This window comes from Anoplopoma fimbria, chromosome 17 (genome assembly GCF_027596085.1).
Source record: "Anoplopoma fimbria isolate UVic2021 breed Golden Eagle Sablefish chromosome 17, Afim_UVic_2022, whole genome shotgun sequence".
In the NCBI taxonomy this organism is placed as follows: Eukaryota; Metazoa; Chordata; class Actinopteri; order Perciformes; family Anoplopomatidae; genus Anoplopoma; species Anoplopoma fimbria.
The window spans coordinates 20,009,207-20,030,000 of NC_072465.1; the positions used below are offsets into that span (position 1 = coordinate 20,009,207).

General features: G+C 41.2%; 1 protein-coding gene across 8 annotated transcripts in view; it reads left to right on the forward strand.

Annotated features, from left to right (window-relative positions):
• The window catches only part of LOC129105265 (R3H domain-containing protein 2), a 50,986-nt gene that overhangs the window by 17,702 nt on the left and 12,490 nt on the right, over positions 1-20,794 (forward strand). For 2 of the 8 annotated variants that reach the window (XM_054616187.1, XM_054616188.1), the window contains exons 3-17: positions 5,049-5,208; positions 5,895-6,053; positions 6,197-6,419; positions 7,674-7,715; positions 9,437-9,523; positions 9,712-9,835; positions 10,590-10,668; positions 11,146-11,205; positions 11,872-12,012; positions 13,135-13,243; positions 14,583-14,678; positions 15,184-15,233; positions 18,704-18,939; positions 19,701-19,867; positions 20,368-20,466. In XM_054616187.1, coding sequence (XP_054472162.1) covers positions 6,261-6,419; positions 7,674-7,715; positions 9,437-9,523; positions 9,712-9,835; positions 10,590-10,668; positions 11,146-11,205; positions 11,872-12,012; positions 13,135-13,243; positions 14,583-14,678; positions 15,184-15,233; positions 18,704-18,939; positions 19,701-19,867; positions 20,368-20,466 — 1,449 coding nt within the window. In that variant the 5' untranslated portion in view covers positions 5,049-5,208; positions 5,895-6,053; positions 6,197-6,260. The remainder of the gene's footprint in view (positions 1-5,048; positions 5,209-5,894; positions 6,054-6,196; positions 6,420-7,673; positions 7,716-9,436; positions 9,524-9,711; positions 9,836-10,589; positions 10,669-11,145; positions 11,206-11,871; positions 12,013-13,134; positions 13,244-14,582; positions 14,679-15,183; positions 15,234-18,703; positions 18,940-19,700; positions 19,868-20,367; positions 20,467-20,794) is intronic. The other 6 variants (XM_054616192.1, XM_054616190.1, XM_054616194.1 and 3 more) reach the window with 6 other exon arrangements.

Consider the following 20,794-nt stretch of genomic DNA (forward strand, 5'->3'; position numbering starts at 1 on the left):
AGCAGTAGGCCTGACAATTTAAGAAGACACATTTAAAAAGGAAGAAGGAGAGAGAGAGAGAGACGGAGAGCTAACACTTAAAAAGTGGGTGGTTGGAGAGCGATATTGATGGGAGGGGTTGATGTGGAGGGGGTGGAAGGCAGGAAGGGGTATCCTCATAGCACTGGGAGAGAAAACAGAGAGAGACGTAGATGGAAAAAGTTAAATCCTGTCTTCTGCTGCATTTGTCCATTCATGTCCCCCCCCCATTTGTGTCTCGTGTAATGTTACTCTGCCTTCAGGATGTTTTTTTCCTCCATATTTTTGTTGTCAGCTAAGTTTCCCTTTCTTTCTTTTTTTTTTCTGAGCCATACTGTCACCAATATACCGTTTTATGTAGCTCACTACAGGTATTACATGTACGGTATTTTGGACTGTATTTTTTGTATCGGCCGGTGATGCATGTGTCCATATGTTTATTGTGTGAAGCACAGAGCCTTTTTAGTTGCAATTCGCCCGGACCGCTCCTCTACGGTCCGTAGTGCTCTGCCAAACCCCCCTCGTTCCCTCCCTGTGTGGGATTGTGCAACCGCCGCAAAGGGGAATCCTCTCTGACACAGACAAACACGCACACACTTCGAGCGCTGCTGATATATAATATGTGCAGGCACTGAGCTTGCACACACACACACACACACACACACACACACACACACACACACACACACACACACACACACACACACACACACACACACACACACACATAAAACTCCACTCTGTGAAGACATAACCTTGCTGCCTTTTGTAAAAAAACAAGTTCTCTCTGACGTCAAACGGGGCGAGGTGCGCGGCTGAATACAGAGGAGAGCTGAATTGGGTCGAACCGCCTGTGTATGTCTCTCCCGCTGCCGTCTGTGGGTTTCGTACGCGCCTGCTCACTCACTCCTGTTTGCAGCGATCGGCGCTTTCCATTCACCTTCATCTTTCATTCAGCCTCTGCGGAGAAAATGGAGAGGCACGCCCGCTACGTTACGTCCCTCCATTCTGAAATTCCAGATAATGCAATGAATGAAAGAAATATCTGATACTAATAGCAGCTCGAAATTACCCACACAGAAATATTAGGAATAGATTGTGCTCGGTCTCTGTTCACTCGCACTGTGGCTGTCATTAATGAGAAATAATACGAGTCGGAAAGAAGAGGTGGCAACTGTGGATTCATCTGTCCATCTGTACTGTCTCTGTACTGTAACTGCATATGTATTGTTATTCTGCTGTTGGGGGATTCTTTTCCCCAGCAGTCTTCCCTTTACATTGTGCAAGTTAAAATGGATGATGATTAATCTGTGATTAATCTAGAAAATAAGAACAGAGTCCCATTCATAAACCATTCCATGAGTCCACATTTTAGCTGTGGATGTTTTCTCAATAAGACAAAAAGCAAGGCTATTGCTTTTATTATATATATATATATATATATATATATATATATATATATATATATATATATCACAGCTTTGAAACAATTTTTTTTTTGGTGCTATTTGGCAGCAGCTGGTTTTTGGCTCCATGTGCACGATGTCTGCCAGTGAACCAGATATTGTTTATTTGATAAGTCAATCAGTTAAGAGACTTTGCATACAAGCTCTCCACGCTCACCAGCTACCATGCAGAAGAATTCCTCTCATTTCTCTGGCTTGCCCTGCTGCTAACTATTGCTGGGACCCTGACCCAGCGTGACCCGGAGTAGCTAAATGTGACAGTGAGCTCATACATGCACGGTACATCTAGTCCGGCTAGTTTACTGTCTGAAATGGTGCAAACGCACACATACTCTCAATGAACAGACATATAAACGCTCCCTGTCTCTTTCACTCACTGCCTCACATCGTCTCACTCCATTGGCTGTCTTTGGTTTGGTAACCTGACACAGGAGGCAGGACAGCGTATGACCTGTGCGTCTCAGCTGGTATGCCGTCATAAGGAGGTCCCATGTAAGAGGCGGCAATGTTGGGTAATGTGTGTGTGTGAAGTGGGTCAGAGTGACCTGCACTCCATGATGACAGCTGATGAGGATCATGCTGATATTTCTTTTTGGAATAGTGGAGGGATGTTCAGAAAAAGTTTTTTTTGCCTCAATCCCGGTCAATGTAATTTAATATTGAGTAACTGACGATACAGAGTCCTGGTCCGATATCCATATTTTGTTAGATAATAGAGTTGCACACTTCAAGTACATCAAAGTTATTAAAATCAACCCAGTTAAATGCTCTTATGCTACTACTACTAATATAACTGCTATTACTGAATCTTTATGGCAGAAAGTCTTTCTTATAGCTGCCGTGTGACAACTCTCAGCCGGATGCAAAACAACAAAGGAAAACTCAACTGTCTGTGACTCTGCAGTGCAGGCAAAGTTTTCCTTTCATTTCCTCTTCGTTATTTAACCGATGAAGCAGGTGTGTGTGGAGCATGGACGGTATATAAGACGTTCACATGGACGTCCTGAAGTCCCTTATTTGGTTTGTGGAGCAGTGACGCTCTGGTAGCGACAAGTCAATTACAAGGTAGCCACGCCCTAAAGCATATCCAGCTTTATTGTCTATTTCACACTTGATGGGACCATAACTGACTAAATGAACATCATGCCGTATTGAAGAAGACTTTAAACTAGCGATTAAGTAGTAGGTCATTTTCTCATAGACTTCCATACAATCTGACTTTTTGCAACCAGAGGAGTGGTCCGCTGACGGGCAGGAGTGAGAATGCAAGTTTAAGGCACTTCCACATTGACTTCATTCTTCAGATCTGGAGGTCTATTTTCCATCAACAATAGTGCAACATTACTTGAGGCAAATTTGCTTTCCTCAACTGCTCTTCTCCAACTTGCGAATTAAGTTTTGATCGATGCAAACATGAGCGTTCATGCCACTGCTTGTGTTACTTTAAGGTAATTTGTTAAATAGCATTTTTATGTGTGTTCTAAGGTGCTATTGTCTAGTTACGGTAGCTCAAAGGCAACTGTGCTCATTGCTTCACTGATCATCTTCATAGGCTTTAATAGTTCAGCAGCACCAATTTGACTTCTACTTCTCATATGGTCTCTCACTTTTTCGTTCCATCTTGCCCTGTTCGCTCAGTCTGTGCACACTACAATCCACATATTTATTTTTAATATCATTCTTCTCCCTGCTGTTCTCACTGGTACGCGCCCAACACGAATGGCAGCAGTTGAGAATGACGTTACCATCTCCTTGGCAACACTGTGGGCTGGTTTTGGTCGTGTGTAGATGGAAGCAGGGGGGGGGTGGGGTGGGGTTGGGTAGGGGGTGTTAAGGAGAGAGCTGAGGAAACATAAGAGAGGCATGGGTGGAGGAGGAGAGAAGATTAGGTAAAGCTGGTTTTATTCAGCACCCCATTTCTGGCTCTGAATCACAATTTGTCCTGCAGCCCCTCCCTGCTAATGCTATGCTATGCTATGCTATTGGTCCGATCAGCCTTGAGATTGACACTTGAGCTGGATGAATATCTAATCCAAAACCATTCATTTCTTCGGGTGCAAGAATACACTTTGTGTGTGTGTGTGTGTGTGTGTGTGTGTGTGTGTGTGTGTGTGCGAGCGAGCGAAAGGAGGATATTATTTTGAAGCGACCGTGTGAGTGATTTTTCTCAGTCTACAGTACACAGTGTGGATGTATTCTATGCTGCAGTGTGGCATGCTTATATAAGCAGAGCGGGGGTTGGGGCATGTGGGTGTCCTGGTCAGTGATGTGTTGTAATGCTGCTGATGCTGCTGCTGATGACGCCTTTGCTGTTGCATTGCCCGGGTCTCCCCTCACTGGGAATCCCTGCCTAGTTTGTTCACTCATCTCCTCTATCCTGCAGCACAGCACAGCACAGCAGTACAGGCAGGGACATGCATGAATGGCACTCATCCATGCTGCATGCATGCAATCTGGCAATCATACCTCTAATGCCTCAATTTGTGCTCGCTTGTCTCGCTATGTATGCATATGGGATTTCATGCATACTTGTCGTCTTTCTTTCAACAGGCATGCAGAATTAATGCTGCTGTTGACCCCGTGATACCAGAAGATATGAGCTTGTAGGACGGATGGATAGTTAATCATACGTGTCTGTGTTTGTGCATGGGAGTAACGCTTTAGACATCAGAGATACTGCTTAATAGCCAGAATTCAGCCCAAAGCTGTTTGCTGTTCTGTGTCATGTTTTTCCATGCTGGGAAAATGGGTTTAATGATGTAAATTAGAGGAAGTAAGTGAGGGCAAGAGAGAATACTAGTCATGATAAGGATAGGATTATTGCAGTAATAATGAAGTATTAAGGAGGCAATGCTTGATTCTAAATGTGTTTTGTGATTGGAGAAAGTTTAATTAAGATGAGTTTGCTGCTAGAAGATGCCTTGAGAGTTTAAATGGGAAAAGTAAAGGTGCTTTTTTGATGTATGTTAAACTAAAGCTGGTCAAACAAATGACGACTCAGTCACGCATTGCATTCCTGAATGTGTGGTAGTGTGAATAGCACTAGCTAGTAGCAGAGAACAGTAGAATGGGCATTGTAGTGGTGTGTGTCAACTCACTGTTTGAGAGAAGCAAGAGTGACAGCTAGTTCCTGTGTATCAATTGGTGAGCATTGAAACCGTTCCAAATATTCAGAGTCTATGCACCAAGAAATCCATATTTTTGACAACAGTATTGTCTGAAATGCCGATATGACAGTTTACTTCATTTGTTCAGTGATTCTTTGTGTAAAGGCAATCATTCTTTCACTGCAATTGGTCGAATTTTTGCTGTTAGTTTGAAATTTGGGGGAAAACCCATTTTTTTAAACCTGTTCTTTCGTAGAAAACACACAATTCCCATTCATAAAGAGTGTTGCCCACGCTATAGAAATCTGCAGCACTGTGTGCCAGTAGGCTGTGAGCTTTCAGCTGCTTTGTCCCCCTCCCTGCTAGAATCAGCAGCAGCAGCAGCAGCAGCGATGAGTCACTCAGTGTGTGAAACATGACGTCATTCGTGTCTTCCTCTTCTGTTCTTGTTGTCCAGGGCTCCTGACTGGAGGACAGACCATGCTGCTGCACTGAGCCTGGAGGGAGAGAAAAGAGCGAGGCCTGAGAGGACCGCTGAGGTGGTGGCCGGCCCGTTGGTGTGCCCCTCCCCCTTATCTGGCTGGCTAGCTGCTGCCTCTTCAGTTCACCTGATCGCTGTAAATATTGCTGCCTTTTTTTGTTGTGCATGTTGATACTCCTGTGACGTTGTGTCTTGTACGTTTTTTTTTTTTTTTAAAAGTACTGAAATTATCTTAACGGATTCTCATGAATGAAATGGAAAAGTTCTGGCTTGTGCTCAAACACCTTGAGACATAAATGAAGAAAGTAAAAGTGATAAAACAACATTGTCGGTTGTGCTTTTTATGCCTCCGTGTAGCCGTAGCCAGATGCATTGTTTTCTGGTTGTCCCTCCGTCCGTCTGTCCATTCTTATGAACCTTATATCTCAGGAACGCCCCGAGGGGATTTCTTCAAATTTGGCATAAGCGTTCTCCTGCACTCAAGGATGAACTGATACATTTTGGTTGTCAAAGGTCAAGGTCACTTTGACCTCACGTCCATCCCATTGTCATGAGTGCGATATCTCAGGAACGCCTTGAGCGAACATACAAGCACAAGGCGGTAATTCTAGTTACTTACTGTTTAAAGATTAAGATGTTAATAATCTTAGTTTGTTCAGAATTGTTTTCCTCCCTAAAAAGATGTGACTTATTCTGCACATGTAATAAAACAAACCAGTTGAAGATATTATTAATTATGCCGCAGAGAGCAGCCATTTAACTGTTTAAATGTGGCCTTTTATTTATACAGTTTTTTCCCTCTTCTGTATTGTTTCCTCTCAGCACCACCCTGAAGGCTAAGGCGTGCTATGGACTGCGCTTTGCCCCCTGCTGCAGCCCACCACAGTACACTACCTTAGTGGGTTCCCTTCATCTTCCTGTGTGTGGTTCCCATCCAGACTCACTGTACAGAGTCTAGCAAAGATCTGGTACCACCTACAGGTAGATAATGTAGTAGTACACTCTGTATGCCTCTGACTCTTTCTCGCTGTTATCTCTTCATTTATTCATTTTTACAATCCTTTGTTGTTTAAATCTGTCAGAGCCTTGAGTTTGCCTCTCTTTCTTGCCTCTTTTTCTGTCAGCCACTCCTGGGTTCTCCACCCAACCCCTCCCCCATCTCCCACCCTCTCCCCCTCCCTTAAGAAGATGTCAGTGAGCCTGACAACAGACATCCAGCAGGAGGGAGAGAGTGGGCCGCTCATTGAGCCCTGCAGTCGAGGCAAGGCCTCCCCTCAACCACAGTGCACCAAGGAAGGGACAGGAGAGGGCCTGGAGCCCGAGGACAGCTCCCCACAGGATACACAGGTGGGAGGAAGTAACTTTATACAGTAAAAGTGCCAGTAGGAACATAAAGATCATGATTATATGAATTACAATGATACATTTGTTTTAAGGATTTAATAAAACCAATTCAAGGCAGGAAATGAGAGTATGTTTACATGATGTGCAATAACCTGGCTACAGTGAAACTAGCATTTATATTCAGCTGGTCCATAACAATGTGCCTCTCCTTCCATCAGCCATATTTCTAAGCCATATTTTAAGTGTTTTAGAAAGGAAAGGCTTCATACTTATAAATGCATACCATTTTTCTGTATTTTTCACACAACTGTTAAGGTAGAAAAATTACCTTTTAGACTTGTTTAAGCCAGATTTTGGATTTGGTCATTTTGAATCCAAGGACACACTTCTAGAGAAATCTCTCTGTCAGCCCATAGCACAGCCGTTACAGTGATACTTTCACTGATGATCTATGAAATGCACATGCGTCTTTTAAGAAGCCCTGTTACAAACCCATTTAGGCATATACAGGGTCAAAACTCAGGTTTCTCATGCAGAAATCTATCTTTTGCATGTTCTGTAAATGCAATACAGAGACTTGGCTTTTTAAAAATGCACTTTCACCCCTTTTCTATACACCTAGTCACTGATCTGAACTCATTAGGTGCCTGCAAATCTTTGGAAACTGAAAATCACTAGAAAGGTGCCCTCAGTAGGGTGCAGATCTCCGCCAGGTGTGTCTGCAATGACCACTGCTGTAATGTTTAAATGGATACAACCCACATTTGGCTAACAGCCCGTCTAGACCACAAGTGTATCAGATGTACTTTGCACTCGCACTTCAAACAACAGAAACGCCGTCATTGTAATCTATGACGATGTCTGCACCGACTCCAGCCGGACTCACTCACTCACTCACTCACTCACTCACTCACTCACTCACTCACTCACTCACTCACTCACTCACTCACTCACTCACTCACTCACTCACTCACTCTAGCAGAGATCATAATAATGACAACAAAAAAAACATGATATTTTCCCAATATACATGATTGTACTTTGGTAGCAAGAACTGATATTTACCTCTGCACTATTTCATTATATAGCCTTCAGTTGATGTCGTACAAATCATTTGTGACTTTTATTAACATGAAAGGTCTTAATATTCAGTGGTACAACGTGAGTGTGGTAAACTCACATATTTGAACAACTGTATCTGGTGGTAGTAGTAATCTCTTAAATGGAGATGAGTAAAATTACACTTTTCTCTTGCAGAAACGGGCTCCTAATCACAGCCATGGAAGGAAAAGGGCCAAGGTCAGTAATTTGATTTTTTATCATTTTTCCAGCCTTTTCTTTAACTACAAAATCAGATACTTTCTTAAAGTCACCCAAATAACTTTGTAATCCTTCTCCCTGGAATAACCCCATGCTTGCTTGTTGTATAAGATGACCTTCCATTATTAACGTGCTAATCCTCTCAACTACAGTGGGCCACCTTCTTCCTATCATCGGCTTAAAATCCTAAATCCCATGAGAGGGTTAAAAGTAGGTCTGTTGAAGTGACCTCACCTCACCCGGCCACTTAACACTGTTGATAAAGTCTATAATATCATTACTAGATGTTCGTTCGCTGAATAAATCTTGTTAATTGACTCCCAGATGGGGTGAGCTGTGTGGAGTGCAGTGGAAGCAGCTGTTGAAAGTCATACTGTTGGTCTTCTCTCTCTTCCTCTTGTACTAAGCAAGCAGCATTCAGAAACAGTGTGAAGTTGATTTGTGTCTTGCTTAGACCTCTTGACTGGTGTTGCAGTCTGTGTCTTTGGGCCAAAAAGGGTCACTGGAAGAACTCTGCGACGACTGTATTGACGTTGGCTGTGAACTTTAGCTGCCAACGCTTCACCCTGCTTTGTACCACGTAGCTTAGAGATAAGACAGTATTTTCTTTGACATTAATGCATTCATACCACCTCTAAGTAACTCTTCACAGTGTATAATGCAGCTGAACAGCAGCATTCTCCAAATTAGTTTTGGGAATTGGAGTTTATAGCCAACTATATTATTTTTGTAAGATTCTTGCTTTTCTTTATTTTTGACTATAATGAAAAGAAGCGGGCTTTTGAGGAATAAATACATGAGAGAAATACATTTCTCTCATAATTTTCATTCACAGATAGTTTGGTAGGTGTACAGAGCCATGCACCCTGTATACTTGCATAATAAGCATCTGCTCATTGATCATTATCTTAAATGATTGTCACTTAAATGAAGAAAACCCTAAGAAGTTCATTCTTAAACTGTAGCTCTCCTAAACTGAACTTATTTTGAACTTGTTTCTTAGTCCTGTGTGCATCTTTAAAGGTAGATTAGTCTAGTCAGTGGAGTTCATGAGCATCCACAACATCCCATGCAAGCCCTGCTCCTAAAAATGCGTCTTGTTAAAGGGAATAGATCAAATGTTTTCACAGTGGAAACGTTGAAGCACCCTCGTTTCATTTCCCTCTTGGTTTCGGAACATAAACTACAAAGTGTCCTAATCAGCTATGTTGTGTTGAGGCTATGTGTGCTCTCAATGTCCGACCTCAGCTCCTCCTCCATTCCTCAGGGAACTCTTATTATCTTCGTATTTTTACAACTCTCACAAGTTATTTATATACTTTTTATCTTATGAAAACACAATGTAACCGTAGAACTTAATGCAATATACAGTCGGCTAACGTCTGAATATTTTCATTGTTTATGTAAAAAAAATAAAAATTAAAAAAAAAGGCGGATTGTGATAATACTCTTTGTGGTGCATGTACCCTGTAGCTTAGTTAAGTTAACCATTTATTATTAATTTCTAGTTAAGTTCAGATAAGTTGGTGCTTAATAAGATGCTACCCATTCTTCATTTCATATTACCAGAAGTTTTTGAACTGTGCTTGTTGTAAGAGGACCTTGTTTACAAACGTTTAGACGTATCCGCTACATTTAAAAATCCCTAAAAACAAACTTAAAACAGCCTTACAGGTAATATATGTGTGATTTTGTTACAGTCTAATGCCAAACTGAAGCTGGTTCGGAGTCTGGCAGTGTGTGAGGAGTCCTCTGGTCCGTTCTCCAATGATGGACCTCCAGAATCGGTACTGTTCCTGTCGCTAACCCCCTAACCCCTCACACTAACCTGTTTCCACACCCGCGTTTTCAGCCTAGACTGCATTTTCATTGTGCAACTACAGTTTGTGTAGGACACAGTGCTAAATAGAGTAAACAAAATTAGAATTCAAAATGTAACCATCTTTTCTCATAGCAATGGAATGTGATTTTCCAGGAGATCATCCAGCTTCACATCAGCTGTCCGTCAGACAAGGAAGAGGAGAAGTCTTCAAAGGACGAGTATGAAAATGAGGAGAAGGAGAAGAAGGACAAGGCTCCGCGAAAGATGTTGTCACGTGGTAAGATGCAGCTTCGGAAGTTGGATCCATTTTGTAGCCTGTATTGGTAACATGCTTTTATTTCTAGAGACGAGATTGAAAGCTCTGTCAAATATGTATATATATATTTTTTTTATTCTTTATACTCAAATACATTGAATGCTAGATGACATTGTCAGTTAAATGTCATTTTAAAAAGTTTTTCTCGTGTTTTCTCTTAAGTGTAAATGTAATGTCCACTGCATTATGAAAACCAAAACTAATATGATGTCAAGCTAATTTCTCTGGAAGATAATGCGATCCCTCCTTCTTTCTCTAAATTACCTTCATCTCTCTGCAGAGGCCCTCAGGCGTCATTACATTCTGAGAGCAGCAGAGATGAAATAGCCAGTCCAACCGAGTGTAGTGCAAAATAGTGGAAGCGATCCCCCTGTGTGTGTGTGTGTGTGTGTGTGTGTGTGTGTGTGTGTGTGTGTGTGTGTGTGTGTGTGTGTGTGTGTGTGTGTGTGTGTGTGTGTGTGTGTGTGTGTGTGTGTGTGTGTGTGTGTGTGTGTGTGTGTGTGTGTGTGTGTGTGTGTGTGTGTGTGTGAAGCATAGAGGAACAGCTAGCTGGTGTCTCATGCCATCAGCTTCTTATGTTTATCCTCCCTGAACAACCTGGAGTTCCGTTCGTTGGCGTGTTCGGGTGCCATTTTAGGATCTCTACAGAACTGTCCCTAACCAGTCTCAACCTTTGCTTCCTCCTGCCTGTTAACGTTTTCCTTCTCTCTGTTAGACTCCAGTCAGGAATACACTGACTCCACGGGCATCGACGTTCATGAGTTTCTGGTCAACACACTGAAAAACAATCCCAGGTATGACATTGCCACCAAAGGTTTACTGATGTCCACAGCTGTCACAACACGAAACGCAAAAAAAAAACACTGGATGGGATTGAGCTGGTTATTTTTATTAATTAATCTGGTCCTTTACATATTTGTTTATTCATGGCCGACCAACTGACTCATAAGATGTACTGAAAAGTAAAAATCCAAGTCCTCCGTTCTCTGCAGCAGTCTGTAGATGAACTGTTGATATAAATGTCTTATATCCACCCAAACATGCCAACAAGATTTCATCCAGTTGTGTAAAGAAGTTCTGGTAAAAATGCAATTTGAAAAAGATTTTTGGAAGGATCCCCGTTGTAGTAGAAGTGGTACAAGTATTTCTTGCCATACATCAGACCTTTTGATCTTTGGTTGGTATGCTCGCCGCACTCTAGTCACTGACACACTCCCCCTCTGATCTCTCTCTCCCTCTCTCTCCCCCTCTCTCCCCCTTTGGCCCAACAGGGATCGAATGATGCTTCTCAAACTAGAACAAGATATCCTGGAGTTCATTAATGACGATAAGTAAGCCACATTCTTCGTAACCCCTCTCTTGTATTTCAATTTAGCCCTTCTACATCCATTCCTTTTTATTAATAGATTGCTGTGGTAATGATATAAATATAAGTTGTAGTTGATTTTTTTTTTGGATTGAGCTGCCAGTGTTTCTGGCTAAGGACTCTTATGTTCCCCTGTAGCCAGAATAGTGCTATTTTAGTATTATGATTTAAATCCATCTGAAAGCAGTACATCATCTATTGCTCAATAGAGCCAAATGAAAAGTCCCCAAAGTGGGATACCGTGTTTGTTCACACTTCAGAATTTGTAAAAAGAAAAAAAAATTATAGAGAGGAAAATTTGTGTGGGATAAAAAGATAACAGAAGGTAGTACAGGACAAACACAAATAACATAATTGGAGTATTTATCACTGTTCTTTAGAAAGTATCTAGAATGCAATTTTATATGAAAAGGGATGTTTTAAATCCATCAGACAACCCATTAAAATGCAAATCTGTTTTTTTTAGTTTTTTTTTATATAGAACAAACATCAGAGGGGTTATGTTCTCTAAATATGTTGAATGCTGAATAGAAATATACCCATGAGAATAGACATTACAACATTAATATTAGATATGAACCGCAGTGTAGTGTAATAACATGTGCTACTTTGTCTTTTGTGTCCGCTGCAGTAACCAGTACAAGAAGTTTCCACAGATGACGTCTTATCACCGTATGCTGCTGCATCGTGTGGCTGCCTACTTTGGCATGGACCACAATGTAGATCAGACAGGCAAGGCTGTCATCATCAACAAGACGGGCAACACACGCATGTGAGTGTAGTTCCTGACTTTGTTCCAGACTTCAGCAGCTGCAGTTTTTTCCCCCATAATCTTTAAATCGGTATGCGTAGAATGTACTGAAATGATTCAACCATTAAAAAGAAACATCATGGTTTATTCAGACTTAGCCAGGTAGGGGCTATTATAAGCAAATTAAATCCAGAAGTAATGTAAACAGCGTCAAGGTAACGCACAATAACCGACCCATGTGGCTGAGATTGCTCAGCCACATGGGTTTGTGGCTTACAGACCAGCAACATGTAAGCAAATGTAAAGGTTTGTTTCTCCTGAAGCTGACACGTTATGAAGCGCACACATATGCACTTGAGAAGAAGTAATTGTTAATTTAGCAAACCGCAAGCTGTTTAAAGTTTGTTCAACCCCAGAGCTGTTAAGGAAATAAGGTGTCGGAAAGAAGTGTAGCATCGCCTTTGATTCACTTGTTCTGAAAAACAAAGTACCAACAGTTCGTTTTCAGTCCTGGTTTAAATTAGTCTAAAATCGTTCTTCCTTTCTTGGAATAAATTGCTTATATACAATCCTGCCAAATCGATTGGTTGTGCAGTAATAATCGTTGCTTTTGGGCCAGTCATCATACTTTCAGCTCCACTCAGTTCATTGTTTGAACCAGGAACTGTATTAATAGAAACGGTAAATAGGAAATCATTTAAGTCATCGTTGATGGATTTAGGGGCTGATGGGAGAGCCATCAACACAAATAACAACTGTTTAGTGAAAAATGTGGGATTCTAGGTTCCCTAAACTGTGACATACAAATCATCTGGTTAAAAATATATTTTTGCCAAATCTGGAAAGGACTTCCACAATAGTTTCATATAGATGTATTGATAGTCTTAACGGCAGCCAGATGCAGATAATGTGTGAGGATTTGTTGACATACGCGGGGCAAATCAAGAAACTCAGAAGTGGACAAACAAAATCTGTGCAAATCTGATATTCAGATTTAGTACTAGTTATAGGATATACAACGTGGAAACCACTTCTGTACATGCCAATGTTTGCTGTTACCTTGCTTAAATGTTTTCTCTAATGCAGTCAAATGTTGTTTAGTATTTAACAATTCATGCCTTCTGTTCTCTACATTTTCTACAGCCCAGAACAAAGGTTCTCTGAACACATCAAGGATGAACGCAACATGGACTTTCAGAAGAAATTCATCCTCAAGAGAGATGATGCCAGCATGGACAAGGATGACAATCAGGTAGGCTGCATTGTATACCGAGAAATTAGCTAACTGTCTCCAACTACAGAAGGAGAGGGGAACGGTAGTCAGGGTGTGATGAAATAGGACTGTTAACTGCCTTTTTTAGATCAGATGAAAAAAGGCAATGTCTGCTTTTGATGTCAACTGAGCTGTGAATGAAACACGTTTTCATTGTTTCAAATAAAGACATATTACTTAACAGAGGAGTATAAATTGAGTTGTTAATGGTAGTTATGTGTAAGAGCATGCACAGTTTGAACGATGATAACTACGTTGTTGTTGCACGGTTGGGTGGGAAACAGCATCCTTTCCAACAGAGATGAAAATTGGCATTTGAAAGGAGACTTGGGTTGGTATTTATTTTAATTAATACTGTAGGAAGCACAGTAGCCACTTTTAGGTTGTGTTGAAGCTCTCTGTCCCCTGGTTGAAGCCACATTTTTAGATATTCTGCTGATTGGACATCTCAGGCTTCCTATGTGCAAAATGGTTCTGCTTTTTGGAAATTGTGAATGATAAAGATAGAATTGGAGATGGCATGCAACCACTTGTCCGTTTCAAATACCAGCACCACCAACACAGAGTGTACTAAACTATAAATAGGCCATTCGTATGCAATAACTTTAATGTTCCTGGTGCTGTCCCTCAAAATGACACAGTACAGTTTTCAATTTGCAATGCATTTTACATCTCCTCCACTGCTGCTGATTCCCTGTGTGTGAGCCACACTACTGTGTAAGCTGAAGTTCTGTTTTTTGTGATGCAGAACTTGACTGTGCATTCTAAGTAATGACCCAAAATACACATTTAAACTCTGTATGTCAGCTATAAAACTCAAAACTGCAACAATATTTATTAGTTTTCAGAGGAAAACCTTTTTCTTGTACAGACATGTAGCAGTAGTTTATGAGGTTTTTTTTCAGCCAGAATTTGATTATTTTAATAATAAATAACAATACTAGCTTTGTTATCGTCTATACCAAGTTTCTTACACTTCCTCATCCTTCCAACAATGTTTCAAGCGTTGACACTTTTCTTTGGCGCCTAATGCTTGTGCATATTTGTCATTTTCCTTTGTTCTATCACGTTTGTGGTGTTAAACCTTCCCACGCTGATTCCGCCACTTTCAAACAGTTATTTTGCACAGTTTCCATTCTGTTGTTTGTTTTGATGGCAAGCAGCTGCTCTCCCTTGAATGCTACTGTTATCATGTGACTTGTTGCTACACATATATATACATGTATTTACATACAAACCTATGCATGTAATTGTGAATAGTGCAAGTTAGATTGTAATAGATTTTTCCGATTTAAATTGTTTTTCCCCAAAATGTTAGATCCGTGTGCCGCTGCAGGATGGCCGACGTAGCAAGTCCATTGAAGAGCGAGAGGAAGAGTATCAGCGGGTACGAGACCGGATATTTGCCCGAGAAGTAAGTATTGGACCTGGACAGGGAAACAAACCGCGGGAAAGACAGATTAACATTTAACCACAATACATTTGAATGACAATTAGCTGTTGCCTCCAGCTCCTTTGACCAGTGACAAGTCAGTATTTTTTTAACCAGACAAGAATTAGAATCGTTTGTTAGTGTAGTCAGATGTGGTATTGTTATCTTAAGTCCGTGGTTCCCAATGTGTTTTGCTTATGACTAGTTAATAGAAAAGAATCTGTGCTTCATCACAGGGTCTGTGAGTGGTGAGCAGTTCATTTGAAAAATGTTTTTTTAATCTTCTCAAACTGTTAGGTTTTAATAGTTTGTAGAGGCCTGAAGAGGTAAAACTATGCGGTATTCTTTTTTTCAAAGCTGGTAATCAAGGGACATCTCACATCCTAAATAGATATGATTTCAGACTTTAAAACGTCTGAAAGGTTAATATTCAAACAGTGTTGGTCTTGAGTACTGCTGGATGAATGAAGCATTTCATAATGTGCAGGTGTCCTTTTTCTTACAGTCCTCTCAAAATGGATACATCAACGACAACAGGTAAGATGATTCATCCGACTGGAGACTCTGATGTGTGCAATTTATAAGACTCCATCTTTGCCATCTTTCCCCTTTAAAGATAGTTTGCTTGTTAGTTTTCAGTTATGAAAGGTGGAGGACTGTAAAACCATGAATATAAACACATTTTTCCTTTTTATTTATATATATTTGTTTTTAAATCTGACCACTTACATTAATTTAGCCCTTTTAAGAGGTTTTGTTCATTTTATTGCCAGTCAGATGATCAATATGCATTTGCTGACGTTTCTCTCCTGTGCCAGTTTTTCAAGGTTTTTTTTATGCTAGACTGTGAGGGACACACCGTCTTTGAGAGAGATTTGTAGGTAGTGGAACAAATGTTTTCTAGAAATAAGTTAGCTCACACAGCAGTTACTGTCCATCCCTAGGCACCCCCGGCTATTGAGCTTGAAAGATTAGGACATAAGATGCTGAGAAAGAGGAAGCGTGGGGTTTTCAACAGTCAAAGTTTCTGCCTTGTGTGCGTTTTTTTTTTTTTTGTTATTCGCAGGGGTAAAACTTCTGCACTGTGCCTACCTCTACCCACCCCCCACCCCTCCTTATCTCACCCTCCCCTGAACCTCCCTCCTGTTCTCCAATCCAGTCCTGTAACCCCAGCATTTTCTCCTAATGTTAACCCCAACAGACTTTCCACTGAGGGCTACTGCTCTAGCTCTCAAAAGAGGAGGCAGATCTTTAGGTATTGGGGTGCTGCTGACTTTGACTTGTGTGTTGCCATGCCCATTCTTTGAAAGTGGTTTGGTGATGATAGTGGTGACTTGTGGTGGTTTTTTATTATCCTTGCTTGGCGTAGTCGGCTGATTGATGGCTATTACAGCACTGCACCGTGGGGCTCCCCATGGCCCATGCATGGCTGCTTTGTGGTTTCACTGGGAACTGATTGACCTACTTACCCTTCCACCCATCTACCGTCAACTACATTTTTAATATAAAGTAACTGCATCGCTTCCACAGTAACCTGTTTGTTTTGTGGTTGACTTAGTCTTGTAGTTTTTTTGTAAACATGTCACCTGTTCCGTAATAGCACATTCAATATAAGCAACACATACATGCAGAAACATGAGACTGTGAGCAAAACATGATTATATTGTCTTTTCTTTAGAAAAGCTATCTATCAGTTATTTTTATTGTTGATTAATCATCTGATTGTTTTTTTTTCTTGATTAACCGATTCAGCTTTTGGTCTATAAATAACAGGCGGTGTTCATCACAATTTCCTAGAGCTCAAGTTGGCATATTTGTGTTGTGTTTTGTGGTCGGAACTGCATCAAATCCCAAAGATATTCAATTAAAAAATACTCACAATGAGTTAAAAAAAATGAGGATTAAAGGATTAAATGGAAAAAAAAAATGTTTTTGCTCGAGTGCAACTGTGTAACGCATACTGGTTATTTTCCTTTTTATTATGATAAAGTATGTTTGTAAACATGTCTTGTGTGCACTATATTTAGAGAATTTAAGTATAGCCCTTCTTTTTTCCCTCTTTAGAGTTTTATATAAATAATTTTAAGATTGACGATTTGTTAATTACTTTGTTATGCAGTCATTTTAAGTTTAGAATCGTATGTCCTTTTTATATTTCACCTAAAATGAGCTTGATATCCCAACCTCAGCATTCACATAAAATGCATAGGTGTTAACATTTTTCCAGAGAATATGCTGTTCAACAAAGGAAGCAATAAAAACACAGACATCACTAAAATTAACCAAAACAAGAATCTCTTCTGTGAGGCATTGGTTAATTTAGCCGTCTTATAAGGATTGAGGGTGATGGAAGAACACAACAACAACAACAACAACAACAACAACAGCAGCCTAGCTTCCCCTGTTTTTGTCTGTGTGATGGGGAATGGTGTCGTGAGGAGAGAGTGGAGATGAAAGATCATGTGATCAGCAGCAGAGTCCCTCCTCCTCTTCCTCCTCTTGCTCATCCTGCTTTCATCTTTGTCTGCAGAGCGGAGCGAACAAGTGTGCGCCTCCCTTTTACAGAGAAACGGCAGAGCACCCACCCTGCCCTTAAAATAGGCTGTGCAGAAAGAGGACTCAAAATAGATCCTCCATTAATTACAGTCTCTCTGAAATATTTATCAGCCACAGCCACCTTCAAGTACCGCTCACTATGGAGAGGATTCTACAACCCATACCACAGCCCTGTTCTCGTCATGGAGATTCCCAGCCTTACATGTTTTGAATAAATGTTCTTTTTGTTCTTTTCACACGGACATTTTTTTACCCTGCAGAGTTGTAGGTCTCTGTTCACCTACAGGACTTCCTATTTACATTACACTTAATGCTACACACTTTTTTCTTTTTTTCATTCTAATTCAAATGTGTTATTTTCAAGCACAGTAGGATATATTTAAATGAAACAATACTATTCTTAATGCTGACAAGTCAATGGCAGACCAAACCATTCACTTGTGACGGAGGGGTTTCCCCACAGTGGTGGATACGCTTACAGTGTTGATATTGGTTTTCTTGGCAGCTACCCTTATCCAGGGTGACAGCATCACATCACAATGAGTGTGTACAGTATACGGCAACATAGTTTAAAGAACCATGGTGGTAGATAGTGTGTGTGTGTGTTTGAGTGTGTGAGTGTTGATGTACATCTGGTTTTAAATTAAAGGTGTACGTTTGTCATTTCTCGTCTTAACTACAATGTTTCTCAAGTGCATGTGTTACAGTTTATCTGTATTCAAATGTATAACACATATGTATGCAAGTTTTCATTCTGTTAAGTCTGTTATGTGAATGTTGTCTCCAGTCTTTGATGGTTTGTGCGTGGAATTCTTGGATGTTTGTCTCATCTAGTGTAAAATCCTGTCACACCCCAGTGTTGATTGTCTGGAGCATATTTTCTCCCTGCATGTGTGTATTCCTATGCGGATGGGTTTGTACGTATGATTGTTGTAGTGTGTGGGTGTGGTTGTGTGGTTGTGTGTGTGTGGGGTTGTGTGTGTGTATGTTTAAATTTCGGAAATAATATTGTTTGGTGGTTTGTTGCCTGATTTTTGTATTGTGGTTTCACTAAACCAGCCAATATGCATCTGTGTTGAATGCCTCGTCCTAAATAAAGCCTGTCTCACGGTGTCCTCTCTACCTGTTGATGACCTCACTGTGCTCTTCTGCTTCTGCTCTCCCCTCTATCCTATTTTGTCTTTTACTGCCCTTGCCCCATCATTCTCTTCTTCGATTCACCAACGTGCACACATTCTCTTTTCTATATATTCCTCACCCTGCCCATGTACATTTGTGTGTCTCTCCTCTGCTGACTCAATTCTGCTTTCAACACATCTCTCTCCTCTGCTACCTCTTAACTCTGCTGCTACTTCACCTCTCCCCCCTTTTCCTGCATCCATCCCCACTTCATCCACTTTATTTCATCTCTTTGTCTCTCTCCCCGTTCTCCCCGGTCTGTCTTCTCTCAGAGGGAACCGCGAGAGCTCCAGCCGGGCGTCTAGCAGTCGTCAAAGCAGCACAGACAGTGACATGAAGTGCCTGGAGCCACGACCCTGGAGCAGCACCGACTCAGACAGCTCCAACCGCACCCTCCGGCCACCCGTCACTAAGGCTAGCAGCTTCTCTGGCATCTCCATCCTTACCAGAGGGGATAGCCTCGGCAGCAACAAAGGCTCACAGGGAAGCTGCAAAGGCTCTCGCTCTGGTGAGGAAAGTTAAAGAACAAGGAGAGACACTAGGTCTTTCTAGTGTGTGTGTGATTGCATTTGCTACACTGTTACGGAAAAACTATTTTAAACAGTTATTGCTGTTTAAGTGAGGCAAGTACAGCATAAACTCTCTTCTGTCAGGTTCTAGGAGGCAGTTTGACTTTTTTCTAGCTATTAGCATTTTCTTTTTGAGCTTTCTTATGAAATTCCTTCTCGACAGATGATTCAGTCCTCACCGCTTCTGCAGTAAAGACGTCAGTAGACGATTTTGACTCATCGACTCATGAATTTATTTCCTCTGTTACACAAGCCGTCGGAAGCTTCTGTAGGTTAAACTGGACCGACTAAACACACCCACAGAGACGTGCAGGCATTGCAACATTAAAGATGCAATCCACCCATAATGCAATGCACTCTGGGGGAGCTGGTGCTAAACCAGTACCCTCCATTCAGTAGTTGTTGAATATAATCCAACCCACACTTTTTCCAGTTATGGTATCCAGGAATCCTTTGACACGATAATTAACCCCAGGCCCAAAACATTAAACTAGAGAGAGGCTCCACCTCTTGCTGGAATGTTACATTGAGTTTGCCTTCTCATGGCACAGAAAAACTCACATTATGTTTAAAAGACAAGGATAATAAATGGAAAAACACAGGCATATGAATACCACCCTACATTGTGTGCTTTTTGTGTGACCAAATTATTTTGATAAGGAAGATTTTGTGGGTTTCATGTGTTCTTCTGCATCACTAGGCCTGCCTCTAGTCAGTCCTGATGTGTGTCCCCCACCTGCAGCCTCCCAGTCAAGCCGTAGTCTTCTTCCCTGCCCATCGCAACAGCCACAGCCCCAGGTTCCACCTCAGACTGCCCTGCTGCCCACTCCACAGCAACACCCCATGGGAAACCACATGATTGCTCAGGTATGAACCTCCACCGCCCGCATTTATAGCGAATATATCAGTAAAAACGAAGACACACTAAGGATCTATTCGAATCTGGGGATAAATAGAAAATCTTTGGATATCATATGTCCACAATCCTACTCTCAATGGGTTGAAATGTATTTAATGTTGTGCCTGAGGCTGAATCTTGTCACATGTAAGGAGAAAGTACTTTCAGCAACATTATAAAAGCTAATGTCAACATATATAATGACAGACAATTCCTCTCTTGTTTCTCTCTGAGTTCTAGTATTTACATCTCACTTTGTAAACACGGGTGGAATGCTTTTCTATAATATTTAGAAACTAAATTGGATTTCCGTTTCTATCCATTTGTTCATTAACAACTTCTCCTCTGTGTTCTAACCCACATCTTTCTTGTTTCTCTCTTTATTCCCTTCTGTTCGCCTGCCTCTAACTCCTCCCTCTCTCTGTGCTCCGCCTCTTTATTTCCTCCCTCTTTCTGGTGGTGTGTACAGCCAGTGGCGTCTCTGCAGCCCTCTCAGCCTGTCTCCTACTCCAGCCCTTCCTGCCCCCAGGTTCTCCTGCCAGTTTCTCCTCCCCAGCAGTACACAATGGTACTGACACCTCTTGTAGCCTCTTCATGAAATATTCATTAACTTATAGACTGCATCACTGACACCCTCACAATTTGCATTAAGCTATTGACTTTTTTTCTGCGAGAAACTTTTTCACTGTTATACCTTGTTTTCATTCACATTAGTTAGGTTTTACAGCAGTCGTAGAAGGATTAGGTCTTTGCTGCTCTGGACCACTCAGGGAGTGCTTCAGCACTATTCCATGTCTGTCTGCCTAAATGTCAATTAAAGCACATGTGACTTTGTAATACTTGAAAATGTGGCAGTTGTGCTTTGCAATTATTTATTTTGGTTATTCTAATGGTAT